The sequence below is a fragment of the Haliotis rubra genome, unplaced genomic scaffold (genome assembly GCF_003918875.1).
Source record: "Haliotis rubra isolate DU_JTF1 unplaced genomic scaffold, ASM391887v1 Scf875, whole genome shotgun sequence".
In the NCBI taxonomy this organism is placed as follows: Eukaryota; Metazoa; Mollusca; class Gastropoda; order Lepetellida; family Haliotidae; genus Haliotis; species Haliotis rubra.
The window spans coordinates 279,894-295,302 of NW_025767607.1; the positions used below are offsets into that span (position 1 = coordinate 279,894).

The 15,409-nt window shown below is 39.8% G+C and overlaps 1 protein-coding gene and 1 long non-coding RNA gene across 2 annotated transcripts; both read right to left on the minus strand.

Annotated features, from left to right (window-relative positions):
• Nucleotides 1-360: 360 nt before the first annotated feature.
• Nucleotides 361-7,787, minus strand: LOC124263267. The gene is made up of 3 exons (XR_006894796.1): nt 7,609-7,787; nt 1,596-1,599; nt 361-373 (listed from the first exon to the last, which is right to left on the minus strand). It is a non-coding gene; the product is annotated as an uncharacterized LOC124263267 (long non-coding RNA).
• Nucleotides 7,788-13,883: 6,096 nt separating this feature from the next.
• LOC124263254 (acetylcholine receptor subunit delta-like) lies at nt 13,884-14,951 on the minus strand. Its single transcript, XM_046697845.1, has one exon. The coding sequence runs from the start codon at nt 14,949-14,951 to the stop codon at nt 13,884-13,886; it is 1,068 nt and encodes a 355-aa protein (XP_046553801.1).
• Nucleotides 14,952-15,409: the final 458 nt, after the last annotated feature.

Genomic DNA, 15,409 nt, shown 5'->3' on the forward strand with positions numbered 1-15,409 from the left:
TTTGTTTCACCTGGGTCCTGTCAATCCTTCCTATATTTGTTTCACCTGGCTCCTGATAATCTGTACTATCTTTGTTTCACCTGGGTCCTGTCAATCTGTCTTCTCTTTGTTTCACCTGGGTCCTGTCAATCCTTCCTATCTTTGTCTCACCTGGGTTTTGTCACACTACCCGGAACTATCTTATCTTTACTATTTACCCGGGTAAATAAAGTGTACCATACAAATGGATGAGTAAAACTTTAACACTTTCAAGCCTTTATTGACTGGTACATACATATCAGGATATCTGTTAAAATTATATTACGGGGAATATAAATAACTTGTACTTACACCTTGAAGTTCCTGTTTGAAAAGCAACACAAAGTCATCACAACTTCTATCATGTCCACTTATTTACTTAAACCACCTTGCTGTTTTCTAAGGCACATGATATAAACTGTCTGATATCAATAGCTCTCTCTCTTGTATGGGATATCTACTCGTCATCATTGTTTGCAAATTGGCCAGTTAGTTAACCTTTATTTTCACACAAGCCGCTATCAGTTACATTAGACGTACAACAATTACACCATTATGTACATTTTAATATACAGGTATACAATATGCGACCCGTGAAGGTCCGGATTAGAATTAGCCTCCAGCAACCCATGCTTGTCCTAAGAGGCGACCAAAGGGATTGGCTGGTCAGGCTTGCTGACCTCGTTGACACATGTCATCGTAACAATATTGCGAAGATCTATGCTCCTGATGTTGATCACTGGATTGTCTAGTCCTGATTCGATTATTTACAGGTCGTCGGCATAAAACTGGAATATTGCCGAGCGCTAACCAACAGACAAACAAAGAAATACTTACTAGGGTTGGAACAAGCTGAATATCTGCACATTTTTACAGAAGAACTCAAGCTTAACATTACCTTTTTCAGTTCCAAATCAGCGAGTCCTCAAATGGTCATGTTTAAACAAGCACTGGACTGTCAGCAAACAAACAAACACACCTTGATGCATATTGTATGAATGGCGGCCGTTACAGCATCGTCAGCATCCCAAGCATTGCAGATGTTGCACCACAACTGAACACAAAGAAAAATAGAAAACAAGCCTTGTTCAGTTTAGGTTCAATATCTTCCCACTTTGGTCGTCCCTGCTCTTCGTCCTCCACATTGCCCATCTCAACATCTACTTTACGTATGTCTTTCTTATACATTCCTAAGACCCACTTCGGCGGTAGACTCTCTTTCATTTTGAAGAGGAGGATGTTGACAACGACGATGACGACACTCGTAAAGTTGACCAGAGAGACATAGAGACTGAAGAGGCTGACGGTCAGGGAGTTCTCTGGCAGGGAGTCCCTGATGATGGACAGAAACAGTTGGAAGCTGAGGAGGACAGACACGGCAGCGCTGGTCTTCTCTCCGCTCTGTGAAGGCAGCAGGAACACAAAGCTGTTGAGGAAGTAGAGGAGGAGCATGGGGAGCAGGATGGTAAAGATGTAGAACAGGGGACGTCTCTTTAAATGGATGGTTACGCGGAATATGTTAGTACTATAACTTCTGTGTATATCCGCAATGTCGTCTACATAAATCTCAAACTCACTATTCTCTTCAAATTGTTTCATCTGAATGCCTGTTTCCCTTGAGATACTTATTTTATTCAAGTCACCGAACCATCCACCAACTTCAATTTCACAAGTCTGGGTATCGAAGGGAAACTTGTAAATGTTTATGGGACACTTTGTTTCCATTGCTCCTGCGAGGAGCCATCGAATATTTCCATGACTGGTAACCACCAGAGAACCTTCATTATGCAGTAGCTCTTGTCCCTTGATACCATTTGCTATAATCAATTCAGGTTTCCAGAATTTGTTCGAGTCCGCAAGAATACTTTTCTCTGAGCTCAACGAAGCATTCCAAACAACACGATGGTCGTACCAGGAGAAGATCATCCACATGGTGCTGCTGAGAAATTGTTTTTTATTATCCAGTTCTTGCACAGACAGCAATCCTGCTTGAAAGGTAATGTTAACTACATTGCTTGGCTTGTGATGGGCTTTGTAGCCTTTTAAGATGGCGTCAGTGACTTCTCCGTCAGACATTGAACATGTGCCCCATGGTGCAGCTTGCAGTATGCATGTCAAGATAGTAACTGTTCTGATGTCCATCATTTTCTCAAGTGAGCGTGTTCGTCCAGGTGTTTCTCTTCTGATTGATGTGTTTCCAGGTTCTCCTGTATTTATGAAATATTATCAGTTAGTTTCTATGGAGATGAACATTAAACGAAATCTAATCCTTGGAAATGACCTTAATGCATGTCAATATGAACGTTTTAGCGCCATGTGCATATTGCACTTGAATAACTATGAATCTAAAACATGCTTCAATCAAGTACGCTTCGAAATATTTACTTTCTGTTGTTCACCCAAGAGAGATATAGTATGAGTTTCCTAGATCAATAGGAGTATTTAGCGCTGACTTTCTTTTAATATGGATTGTCTATGCAATATTTGCACAAAGAGATCATGTGTAAAAATATACTGTCAGACACTTTTATAATTAGGGGATAACTGTACTGTGTTTGACGAATTTACGGACGTATATCGATGGTTATATAGCCGCAAATTTAGCTATATCGGCGACGCGACTCTGTAAAATTACAGTTAAATTATGATACTGTTTTGACCTTACTAGCACAAATTCCATCCATTTTGCTATAATGAGGGAGTTATTTGAAGACTCACGGCTTCTGCAAATGATAATGCCCAGAAAATAGCGTTACACCTTTAGTGTAGGGATACAATCAAAGGTTTTGGTGAATCGGTTTTCAAATTGATACCGTATATGCTGATTATACGGTCGGAAATGTATAGCATTGGCCAATCAGAACTCGTGTTACATACTCAGTTGAAATAGAATTATAAATAAACATCTGTACTGAAAAAGAGTCCATTGTAAGATTATATCATTTGCATGGTGCAATATCAGTGATGCAAAAGTTTAAAATGTTACTTACGTATCTACCATAAGATCTTTTTCAAAGATCTGTTGTTCAATCGGTAACGCGCCTATTCTGCTGGAATATTGCTTCTCATAGGGTTAAGACTTACTTCTGGAAAATTGATTTGTTTTATTTGGTTTTTGTATCAACATTGTATCTACATGGCGGCGGTCTGGATCTGGTTCAGAGGAAGGTTCCGGGTTATAAATGATCACTCACTCAGAGGAAGTAAATTGTCAAACATCGGTATCGAACCATATTACATCATAGAAATAACAAAAGCCAACGTAATACTTTTTGGTCAAAGTTCATTGTGCAATCAGAGTAGCATAAGACAGAATTTCATGGATGTCAACTGCTTCTTTATTGTATATGCAACGTTTCTGGGTTTTTCCTTGCCCTTTCGTCACCTGACAATAGAGAAGAAGTTGGCATCCATAATGCTTTGTCTTATACTAGAATACAAACTTCTATGTGCAATCAGAGTTGAAATGTATATACTCATGGAAACGAATAAGGGAACACCTGAAAGTATAATGTTCCCTTATTATTTTCCAGGTTTCTTCACAAATTCTGTATTGCACTGAAGGTGAAATTCTGGAAAAGAATAAAGGAACACTTGTACTTTCATGTGTTCCCTTAAATTCGTTTCCATGAGTACATTTATGTGCTGTATACACAAGGCGTCTCTTTCTTCAAACTAATACAGTAATTGTATCAGTGATTGTGCAGTGATACTGTGGGCAAATATTCTAACACCTAACACGTACCTTGGGCTGTATGTGCGGAAACTAAATGAGCGACGTTAATTGATTACTCACTCACTCACTCATGCGTTAAAGCCATCGTTATCATTACATGTTTTGCATTTTGCAGTCATTTTAAAGGTCTAATGTATATTTAACCTATTGTGTACAGAAAATACCTAATCACATTGCAAGACCTGTCTTCTGTTACGAGGATGGTCATCAAAATGAGGTACAGCTCTGTCTTGGTCGTGATGTACCGTTGTCCATTACGAGTTTGTCATATCCTCGCAAGGTCAAGTTTACAGTCATGTGAGAGACGCTACTTCTCATACAAAATTGGCTCCCGGCTCCCTGTGTGCTCGCCAACCAGCTATTCGGGACCCAGCTTGACTTCCGGTACACGAAGCAGTTCTGGTTCAAAATTGCGCGACCGCCAAATATGAACTTTACTAGACCGGACCAAGTGTACAACCATTGCTTGGCTGTCACAGTTGTTGACAGTCTAATAGTTGGTGATGTGAGAGACAACGCCGGCGCCACACCATCAATGAGCCCTAGCTTGCTGAAAGACATTCGTTTAGCATATGCAGTGTTTCTGAGGCGCCAAACACAAGCTCGGCTATCAGTCACCAACAAACAAAATGACTTTAGTCTAACCAATAAACCTTTCCCAATGACGTCAGATTTCTTTGACGGTGTGCTGCTGTGTGCTGTGAGGATAACAACGGAGGTCTGATAGGTCGTCTGCGGCTATTTTAGGCGATTTCGGAAGGGATACAGAATGAAGTAGCATCACCTTTTAATGAATATTCATCAGTGTATTTTGTATCGCCAATGCGACATTGTTGCACAATGATCTCTACAAATCTGGACTTTCAGCCCAAGCAGGTGTAACCGATCGCTGGTATTTATACCTACTTGTGTGTCCCACTTCTTTTGTATTAGATCACGGGTGTAAGATCTAATCACGGGTTTATAATCGGAGTATGGGATTTAAGGTGGCGTTGCAGATTTGTTGAATTTCACCATGGCTGGATAACCAACAGAGGTCGATGTATTGGCCAGAAGCAAGATCATTACATGTATATGATTCAGTTATTTCAGTTAAAAGTGGATGCTGACAAGGCCAATTTTTAATAGCCTGAAGTTTAATCTGAAAATAGTATATATTGTTTATATTTGGGATGTTTATAGATGGATTTAAGAGCTGTTAATTTGGCGGTTGCTTTTGCTGTGAACATAGGGCAGTTATTTGGAAATAGAGAAGATATTGTACTGGACCCAATGACAGTGGCTCTGGCAACTGCGCTCCATTCTTGGATCCATCTGTAAATAAAGACTTGAATGTATTATATATACTTCTTCATTGTTTAACTTCTTGTCTATACTGTAATGCATTTGTGTTTTATTTCATTAATGCGTTAGTGTTATGTGTACTTGTTAACAGCCGGGAAGAAGATGTATTTCCTTGCTCAGTGTTAGCAGCAAGAAATGAATGGTTTCAGTCGTATTTCTACAGGCGGAATAATGTTTGTCGTAAAAGGCGAGTAACGGGATCGGGTGGTCAGGTCAGGTGAAGATCGATGCTCCTGACGTTGATCACTGGATTGTCGGGTGCAGACTCGATTATTTACAGACCGCCGTCATATAGTTGGACTAGTGCTGAGTGCGGCGTTAAGCACCAAACCAACCAACCAAACAACCAACAGACGAAATAAGAGAAGATTTTTTATTATACAGATACTCATAAAGAGGATGTAGTATGCAGGGTTAGATTAATTAGAATATAGTTTTGTGACATACTGCAAAAATGTTTTAAAGATGGTTCATCGGCCTCAACGTAAAGACTGTCAACGGCAGAAGTTCAAAAGGACCCAAGACAACGTCTTAGACCTTGGTCGTGAACAAGAGCAAGTAGTTTAAGGTTGATTTAAAAGTAATGACCGAACCAATGATCTACATGTAGACGGTCTAGTCCCAGAAATGACACACGGTCCAGCCGCAGAACAGAGTTCTTTATTTCATTGTGTCCGAGCCAGGTGATGGCGTTTAACACTCAATTCTGCAACACTATATACATTGTCTTACACATCTCACATTCAAATACAACTAAATCGAAATAGCATTAGAAATAGAAACTACCAACATTTACATAATTACCAGCTATGGGCTTAATCGAATGGCCTGGTGCTTCATCAACAGAACGCCATCAATAGTATGTCTATGTATCTAAACACAATATCAATGATATAAAAGCTACGTAAAACACTACAAAAACATATAATTAAATGTAAATACCAATTGCATTTTACGAGCAAACACTAGTTTAAAATACATCATGATATTGAGTGCAATACAAATTACTTTCAAAGCAATGGCTTTACACAAACACATGAGATATTGAAAAGCATTTTATCTCAACATTACATATCATACATCCAACAATAACACTTGAAAATACCATAAATCGATTGAAATATTTTTGTACTTATTATCCTTATCAGAATACATTATAATACATAAAATTAACCTTTAATTTCCTCAAGACAAAACAAATGTTTCTCCTGAAGTTGCCAGCCAGCATGAAATTACTGAGCACCTTGCCTTGAATGAAAAACGTGAACTGCAACTTAAACCCAATGAGAAGTTGTAAGGCTTCTTTGTAAACTTTAAGCCAATCGGCACAGCTGGTAGAAAATATGAACTGCGAGCTAGCCTTGCATAGGTGACGAGGCTCCATATGGTGGTACTCAGGGTCCCTACCTCATTATGAAATTAACAATATTCTAAAGCTTATTATTAAAACCTATCAACGAACAATATCAAGATGAATACAAGCTACTACATATGTACATCCACCCTGTTACATATATTAGTTTATTATCCGTCCGTGTAAGATACTGCAATGTAATATTTTACGGCAATTTTATACCAGGAAGGAAGATTTACTGCCTGTGACTATTCATGACTCTGATATAGAAATCGTGTCAGACTATAAGTATTTGGGAACTGTTATAGACAATAAGCTCAACTGGAACAAGAATACGGACAGAATCTATGCTAAGTGCCAACAACGCCTGTACTTCCTAAGAAAACTTAGATTATTCAATGTTAGCACACCCACGCTTGTTTTATTCTACAAAACATTTATCCAAAGTGTTCTTTGTTTTTCCATTGAAGCGTGGTCGGGGGCTCTCACAATAAAACAAAGAAACAAATTCTCCAAAACAATAACTCAAGCAGGCAAAATTTCAGGTACAACATTCGAGGACATCACATGTCTAGGTCAGCGGCAAGTCAGAAAACTCGAACCACTTTCTCATCCCGAATATAAACTTCTTCCTTCAGGCCGCCGCTATCAAACTCCCCGCCTCAGGACAAAGAGAGCCACCGACTCATTTATCCCATACCGTATTGTTATTTTAAACAAACAGAAGTAGTTTTATTTATTCTTAGCATTCTACTGTGTTTTATGTATCTGTTCTGTATCCAGTGCTAGTCTTAAAGTGTTATACATTGTAGTTTATTTATTTATTTTCTTAATGTCCAGTTTTATCCTTCCCCTTTACATTCGTTTAATCTTTGAAACAACAACATTTGGTCATGTTATAACGTACTTTAAATCATTTTAACCACTGTTGATTGCTCACTGTGATCTGTGAGAGCTCCTCAGGTCGTGTGACTGATGTTGTTCGTGTTGTAATGTGTGTGTAATGGATATATGTATTTATTGTAATTCCAGCGTCCATAACGCAAGACAAATTCCCTTCTTGGGCAATAAAGTATTATTATTATTATTATTATTAGTGTAATACCGCTGGACATTAGACATTGCGTGACTCGCGGAAAGCTGAGAGTAACCACACTGTAGGCAGTTTCTATCAAAGTATGTTGGAAAGTAATAAAAAGAATACTAAACTCGCTTCCACGAAATACCATTTTTATTAAACTTGTGACAGATTTAGTATCAAACGAGCTTTCGCTCTTTTGATACCAAAATCATTAACTCGGTTAATAAAAATGGTATTACACGGAAGGTCGTTTAGTATCCTCTATGTAGGGAGGTAGCTTGATCCCCTCCCCACGTTAAATTAGAAACGACTTTCAACAAATCAAATTCCTTCAAGCATTTAGCTTTGAGGTATTTAATATTTGACAAAAAGGTTAAATGGGAGCAAAAAAAGAACCCAAGACCTTGGCCTCCTTGCAACTTTGATTGGGGTGCCATTCAGAAATAGTTCTAGGTCTTTGTGCGGTGTATATTTTCTGTAAAAATGTGAACAATTAGTTTTTTATTTAGAAGATTTAATGCATTTTTCAAGTGACCATTTGTGAATTTTCATTGAGACAGATTGTATATTGTATGCATATATTTACCATAACAAGAAATATTAAAATCATCCACGAAAGGTGATTCATCAACTGAATCAGTTAAAACCTTTGAAAAACTATTATTTCAATATTCAATAATGTGACAGACAAAATACTGCCTCGTGGAACACCCTGATCCTGATTATAATAATCAGCCAGAGTTGAACGGTTTGGAGTTCAAGTTGCCTGTTTGTTCAAAACTGCGATATATACTGAGACAAAGGACCTTTACAACCCAAATCATGTAAATCCTTTAAAATGGCCTGCTTCCAGGTAGTATCGTGTGTTTTCTGAAGATCAAAGAAAATTTAGACTAAGTGTTGTGTAGATACATGAAGCATTTGTAACAAAGGTTTCCAACCGTACTTCCAATGGTACTTCGATTGTTCCAGAAACCAAATTGTACATTTGTAATTAAGTTATTGGTTTCCACATACAATATTAATCTATTATATACAATTCATTCTATGCTTTTACAAGCACAATTCGTTAAATATATCGGTCTGATATCAGAATAATCAGTATGATCCCGGCCACGTGTTGGTATAGGTACTGCAAGGGCATTGTGCCACGAAGGTGAAAAATTCCCTATTTCCCTATTAAAAGTCCATGTTTTACCAAATCTAAATAAAGATGTGTCTCCAGCTATGGTTCGGGTACATGCTTCAAGAGCTCTAAGCTTATAGTATCAGCCCATTTTGCTGTAGCATGAGCTTGCCCATGTTCAAGCAGCAATTTGTGTTAACTGTAACAAACATTATACATACATAACATTAATCCCCTGAGATTATATATCTCATTTATAAGACAAATAAGAAAATATCCATGTCACAAGTGACCTGGTTGGTGGTTCGGTAGCTATCACACGTGACCCAGTTGATGGTTTTGTACCTGTCACACGTCACCTAGTTGATGGTTTGGTAGCTGTCACACGTGACCCAGTTGATGGTTGGGTAGCTGTCACACGTAACACCCAGTTGATGGTTGGGTAGCTGTCACACGTAACACCCAGTTGATAGTTTGGTACCTGTCACACGTGACCTAGTTGATGGTTTGGTAGCTGTCACACGTGACCCAGTTGATGGTTGGGTAGCTGTCACACGTAACACCCAGTTGATGGTTGGGTAGCTGTCACACGTAACACCCAGTTGATAGTTTGGTACCTGTCACACGTGACCTAGTTGATGGTTTGGTAGCTGTCACACGTGACCCAGTTGATGGTTTGGTAGCTGTCACACGTAACACCCAGTTGATGGTTTGCTAGCTGGCACATGTAACACCCAGTTGATGGTTTGGTACCTGTCACACGTAACCCAGTTGATGGTTTGGTACCTGTCACACGTAACCTAGTTGGTGTATCAATAGCTATCTCATATGCTGTCAACAGATTCGGTTCACGGCAGGCTGCCATGTTCTGGTGGCATTACCGGCTCCTGAGTAAATGTTCCTTTTTGTATTGGACATGTGACATCGACATCAGAAATGGTCTCAAGTACCCATGGGCCAGTCGAAGGGGCGGCTAACGATATCAGGAAGTCAGGCTCACAGAATTTGTTGATGCTCATATTTGGGGGTGCAGTGGGGTAACCTAGTCGTTAAAGCGTTCTCTCGTCACGCAGGAGACTCGGGTTCGATTCCCCATATGGGTACAATATGTGAAGCCCATTTCTGGTGTCCCCCGCCGTGGTATTGCTGGAATATTGCTAAAAGCGGCGCAAGACCGTATTCACTCACTCATAGCTGGTGTACCCCGTCGTGATATTAATGAAAAGATTCCTGAAACAATTCCATTCACATCACAAGTTCAGGTCCCCGTGTGGTACAATATGCGAATAGCTATTCCTAAATGCGATACGAGTCTTATTGCTTAAAAGCAACAATCCTGTCATAGCAATTTAGCGTCACTTCCGTGGAGATACACTAGCCGAACAGGATTCACTAGTAAATGAATCAAGCTGGAGTCAGTAGTAAAAATCTGTTTTGATGTCTGTTACTTTCTTTATATACTCGTGGAAACGGATAAGGGAACACATTAAATTTCCTCTATTCTCTTCCAGGTTTCTTCACAATGAATGTATTCAGTGTTAGTGAAATTCTGGAAATAAGTAAAGGAACACTTACACTTTCATGTCTTCCCTTATTCGTTTCTGTGAGTATATTTGGACCATACTATCCAGTGATCAACAGCATGAGCATCGATCTATGCAAATTGGATACCATGACACTTGTCAACCAAGTCAGCGAGCCTGACCACCCGATCCCGTTAGTCGCCTCTTACGACAAGCATGGGTTGCTGAAGATCAATTCTAACCCGGAGCTTCACGGGTCACAAAATCGTTTAACAAAAATAATATGCGACATACAACACCTTAACTTAAAATATCACCCAAAGGAACACTAAATGTCTATCATTCTTGAAGATATTTTTTCGTTTCATTTACATATTTAATGATAGGCATAGGTTTAGTATTCTTTCTATGTCTCCACGAGCGATGTTATACTGGTGAGTATAGGTTGGACTGTAGGAGAGATAAGGAGTCTGATCAGTTCAGTTAACTCACTGACTGTCATCGTACTACTGTACCACTATGACCTTGCTGGTGTTCATGACATCAACCATTGGCTTCTCGGTCCAGATTCCATCATTTACCGAAATATGGTCATCAGGAAGTCCGCCAATATCATCGTTGATATTTGCCAGAGGATATTTGGCTTTGGTAGTTCTAACCCAATAAGAATTCTTCCCTTTATAAAGTTCACCACAAACGCTACTTCAACAAAATTCCTCTTTCAGGAAAATCACAACAAACAATTGGTATGTTTTCGTGACATTCTGTAAAGGTTATCGTATGAAACATCGATGTCCAATGTGCACGCGGAAGTTTTAATTTGCATGAGCAAGTCGCTAATTGAACCACTCGAAGATTCTTGCACACACATTTTAACAGATTGAATTGATGGCATTGAAAGGATTTTGATTGCGTCCAGGATTAGGTATCGAGAAAAGTTAAGGATCACCTCACGAATAAGGAAATTTCCCGACGCCCAAATGTCATCACAAATATTTACAAGACTCTCCATATGATTCTGGTAAAAACGTCAGGAGTTGGTAATGTATGTTATCGGCTTCTATAGCTGTATCCTGAGCTTGTTCAATAGCCCTGTAGTGCTCGTGAATACATAATGCTTCATTTTAAGCTTCCCCGTTATTTGAATTGAAATTATTGGTGTTCTTTTCTTGCTGTTTTTAATAAACTTTGGAATTAAAGTACATAATTAGAAGAGTGCGCGAGTGAGTAAGTATGGTTTTACATCGCTTTTAGCAATGTTCCTGCGGGGGACATCAGAAATGGGCTGCACACATTGTACCCTGGTGGGGAATCGAACCTGGGTTTTCGGCGTCACGAGCGAACGCTTTAACCACTAGGCTACACCACCGCCCTTTTTAGGAGAGAATGATTTGATATTTGATAAATATTCTTTCACCAATACTGTCGTTTACTTTCTTTAACAGTAGGCCGTGCAATAGCATTTAAAATGTGGAATACGTTGGGCTATCATGTGTGAAGCCCATTTCTGGAGCGACATTGTTGGAATATTGCTAAAACCGGCGTAAAACCAAACTCACTCATTCAGTGACCCATTCATATAATCTTCGCCGTTCTTTTGCCTTTAATGTTCAATGTTACATCAGACCCGTGGAGGTCAGGGTTAGAATTGGCCTTCAGTAACCCATGCTTGTCGTAAGAGGCGATTAACGGGATCGGGTGGTCAGGCTCGCTGACTTGGTTGACACATGTCATCGGTTCCCAATTGCGTAGATCGATGCTCATGTTGTTGATCACTGGATTGTCTGCATACAACTCACTCACTCACTCACTCACTCACTCACTCACTCACTCACTCACTCACTCACTCACTCACTCACTCACTCACTCACTCACTCACTCACTCACTCACTCACTCACTCACTCACTCACTCACTCACTCACTCACTCACTCACTCACTCACTCACTCACTCACTCACTCACTCACTCACTCACTCCACTCACTCACTCACTCACTCACTCACTCACTCACTCACTCACTCACTCACTCACTCACTCAGAAGAGCTGCACTGCTTACTCCCGGGCGTTGTATATTACACATCGATAAATGAAGTTGAGGGATATTTGCCAAGACATCATAATAGCAGGCTGAATATTGTTCGGTAAACAGTTCATTGCGTAATCCGGTAATGAATCAGGGACTTTTCATTTAGATAAATCGGAAAGATGGCACAATATTTAAATTCAGTTGTCATGGTATTCATTATCGATTGATACCATCAAGCACAGAATGTTTTCCATAGCAGTCACGATATACCGGAAAAATCATGGTTAAATTGCCGTAGATACTTTTATAAGAGTTTCAAACTTTTTGTTTCAAAATATACCCGTCCTGTCAATCTGTCCTATCTTTGTTTCACCTGGCTCCTGATAATCTGTACTATCTTTGTTTGACCTGGGTCCTGCCAATCTGTCTTTTCTTTGTTTCACCTGGGCCCTGTCAATCCTTCCTATCTTTGTTTCACCTGGGTCCTGTCAATCTGTCATATCCCTGTTTCACCTGGGTCCTGTCAATCTGTCCTATCTTTGTTTCACCTGGCTCCTGATAATCTGTACTATCTTTGTTTGACCTGGGTCCTGTCAATCTGTCTTCTCTTTGTTTCACCTGGGTCCTGTCAATCCTACCTATCTTTGTCTCACTTGGGTCCTGTCACACTAGCCTATCTTTGGTGTAGTTGGGTCTATATTTGAAATCCTGTCACTCTATCCTATCTTTGTTGTACTTTGGTCCTGACAATCTGTCCTATCTTTGCATCACTTGGTGTTGGGTCCTGCCAATCTATTGTATCTTTGTCTCACCTGGGTTTTGTCACACTACCCGGAACTATCTTATCTTTACTATTTACCCGGGTAAAGAAAGTGTACCATACAAATGGATGAGTAAAACTTTAAAACTTTCAAGCCTTTATTGACTGGTACATACATATCAGGATATCTGTTAAAATGATATTACGGGGAATATAAATAACTTGTACTTACACCTTGAAGTTCCTGTTTGAAAAGCAACACAAAGTCACCACAACTTCTATCATGTCCACTTATTTACTTAAACCACCTTGCTGTTTTCTAAGGCACATGATATAAACTGTCTGATATCAATAGCTCCACTCGTCATCATTGTTTGCAAATTCGCCAGTAAGTTAACCTTTATTTTCACACAGGCCGCTATCAGTTACATTAGACGTACAACAATTACACCATTATGTACATTTTAATATACAGGTATACAATATGCAACCCGAGAAGGTCCGGATTAGAACTAGCCTCCAGCAACCCATGCTTGTCCTAAGAGGCGACCTAAGGGATTGGCTGGTCAGGCTTGCTGACCTCGTTGACACATGTCATCGTAACAATATTGCGAAGATCTATGCTCCTGATGTTGATCACTGGATTGTCTAGTCCTGATTCGATTATTTACAGGTCGTCGGCATAAAACTGGAATATTGCCGAGTGCGGCGCTAACCAACAGACAAACAAAGAAATACTTACTAGGGTTGGAACAAGCTGAATATCTGCACATTTTTACAGAAGAACTCAAGCTTAACATTATCCTTTTCAGTTCCAAATCAGCGAGTCCTCAAATGGTCATGTTTAAACAAGCACAGGACTGTCAGCAAACAAACAAACACACCTTGATGCATATTGTATGAATGGCGGCCGTTACAGCATCGTCAGCATCCCAAGCATTGCAGATGTTGCACCACAACTGAACACAAAGAAAAATAGAAAACAAGCCTTGTTCAGTTTAGGTTCAATATCTTCCCACTTTGGTCGTCCCTGCTCTTCATCCTCCACATTGCCCATCTCAACATCTACTTTACGTATGTCTTTCTTATACATTCCTAAGACCCACTTCGGCGGTAGACTCTCTTTCATTTTGAAGAGGAGGATGTTGACAACGACGATGACGACACTCGTAAAGTTGACCAGAGAGACATAGAGACTGAAGAGGCTGACGGTCAGGGAGTTCTCTGGCAGGGAGTCCCTGATGATGGACAGAAACAGTTGGAAGCTGAGGAGGACAGACACGGCAGCGCTGGTCTTCTCTCCGCTCTGTGAAGGCAGCAGGAACACAAAGCTGTTGAGGAAGTAGAGGAGGAGCATGGGGAGCAGGATGGTAAAGATGTAGAACAGGGGACGTCTCTTTAAATGGATGGTTACGCGGAATATGTTAGTACTATAACTTCTGTGTATATCCGCAATGTCGTCTACATAAATCTCAAACTCACTATTCTCTTTAAACTGTTTCATATTAAGGCCTGTTTCCCTTGAGATACTTATTTTATTCAAGTCACCGAACCATCCACCAACTTCAATTTCGCAAGTCTGGGTATCGAAGGGAAACTTGTAAATGTTTATGGGACACTTTGTTTCCATTGCTCCTGTGAGGAGCCATCGAATATTTCCATGACTGGTAACCACCAGAGAACCTCCATTGTGGAGTAGCTCTTGTCCCTTGATACCATTTGCTATAATCAATTCAGGTTTCCAGAATTTGTTCGAGTCCGCAAGAATACTTTTCTCTGAGCTCAACGAAGCATTCCAAACAACACGATGGTCGTACCAGGAGAAGATCATCCACATGGTGCTGCTGAGAAACTGTTTTTTATTATCCAGTTCTTGCACAGACAGCAATCCTGCTGTAAAGGTAATGTTGACTACATTGCTTGGCTTGTGATGGACTTTGTAGCCTTTTAAGATGGCGTCAATGACTTCTCCGTCAGACATTAAACATGTGCCCCATGGTGCAACTTGCATTATGCATGTCAAGATAATAACGTTCCTGGCGTCCATCATGTTCTCAAGTGAGCGTGTTCGTCCAGGTGTTTCTCTTCTGATTGATGTGTTTCCAGGTTCTCCTGTATTTATGAAATGTTATCAGTGAGTTTCTATGGGGATGAACATTAAAGGGAATCTAATCCTTGGAATTGAACAACGTTAGAAAGGACTTTAATGCATGTCAATATGAACATTTTAGCGCCATGTGCATAGTGCACTTGAATAACTATGAATCTAAAACATGCTTCAATCAAGTACGCTTCGAAATATTTACTTTCTGTTGTTCATCCAAGAGAGATATAGAATGAGTTTCATAGATCAATAGGAATATTTAGCGCTGACTTGCTTTTAATATGGATTGTCTATGCAATATTTGCACAAAGAGATCATGTGTAAAAATATACTGT

Bases quoted from the DNA above. Each gene is read 5' to 3' on its own strand.
- LOC124263254 (XM_046697845.1), bottom strand. From the start codon at position 14,951: ATGTCTGACGGAGAAGTCATTGACGCCATCTTAAAAGGCTACAAAGTC.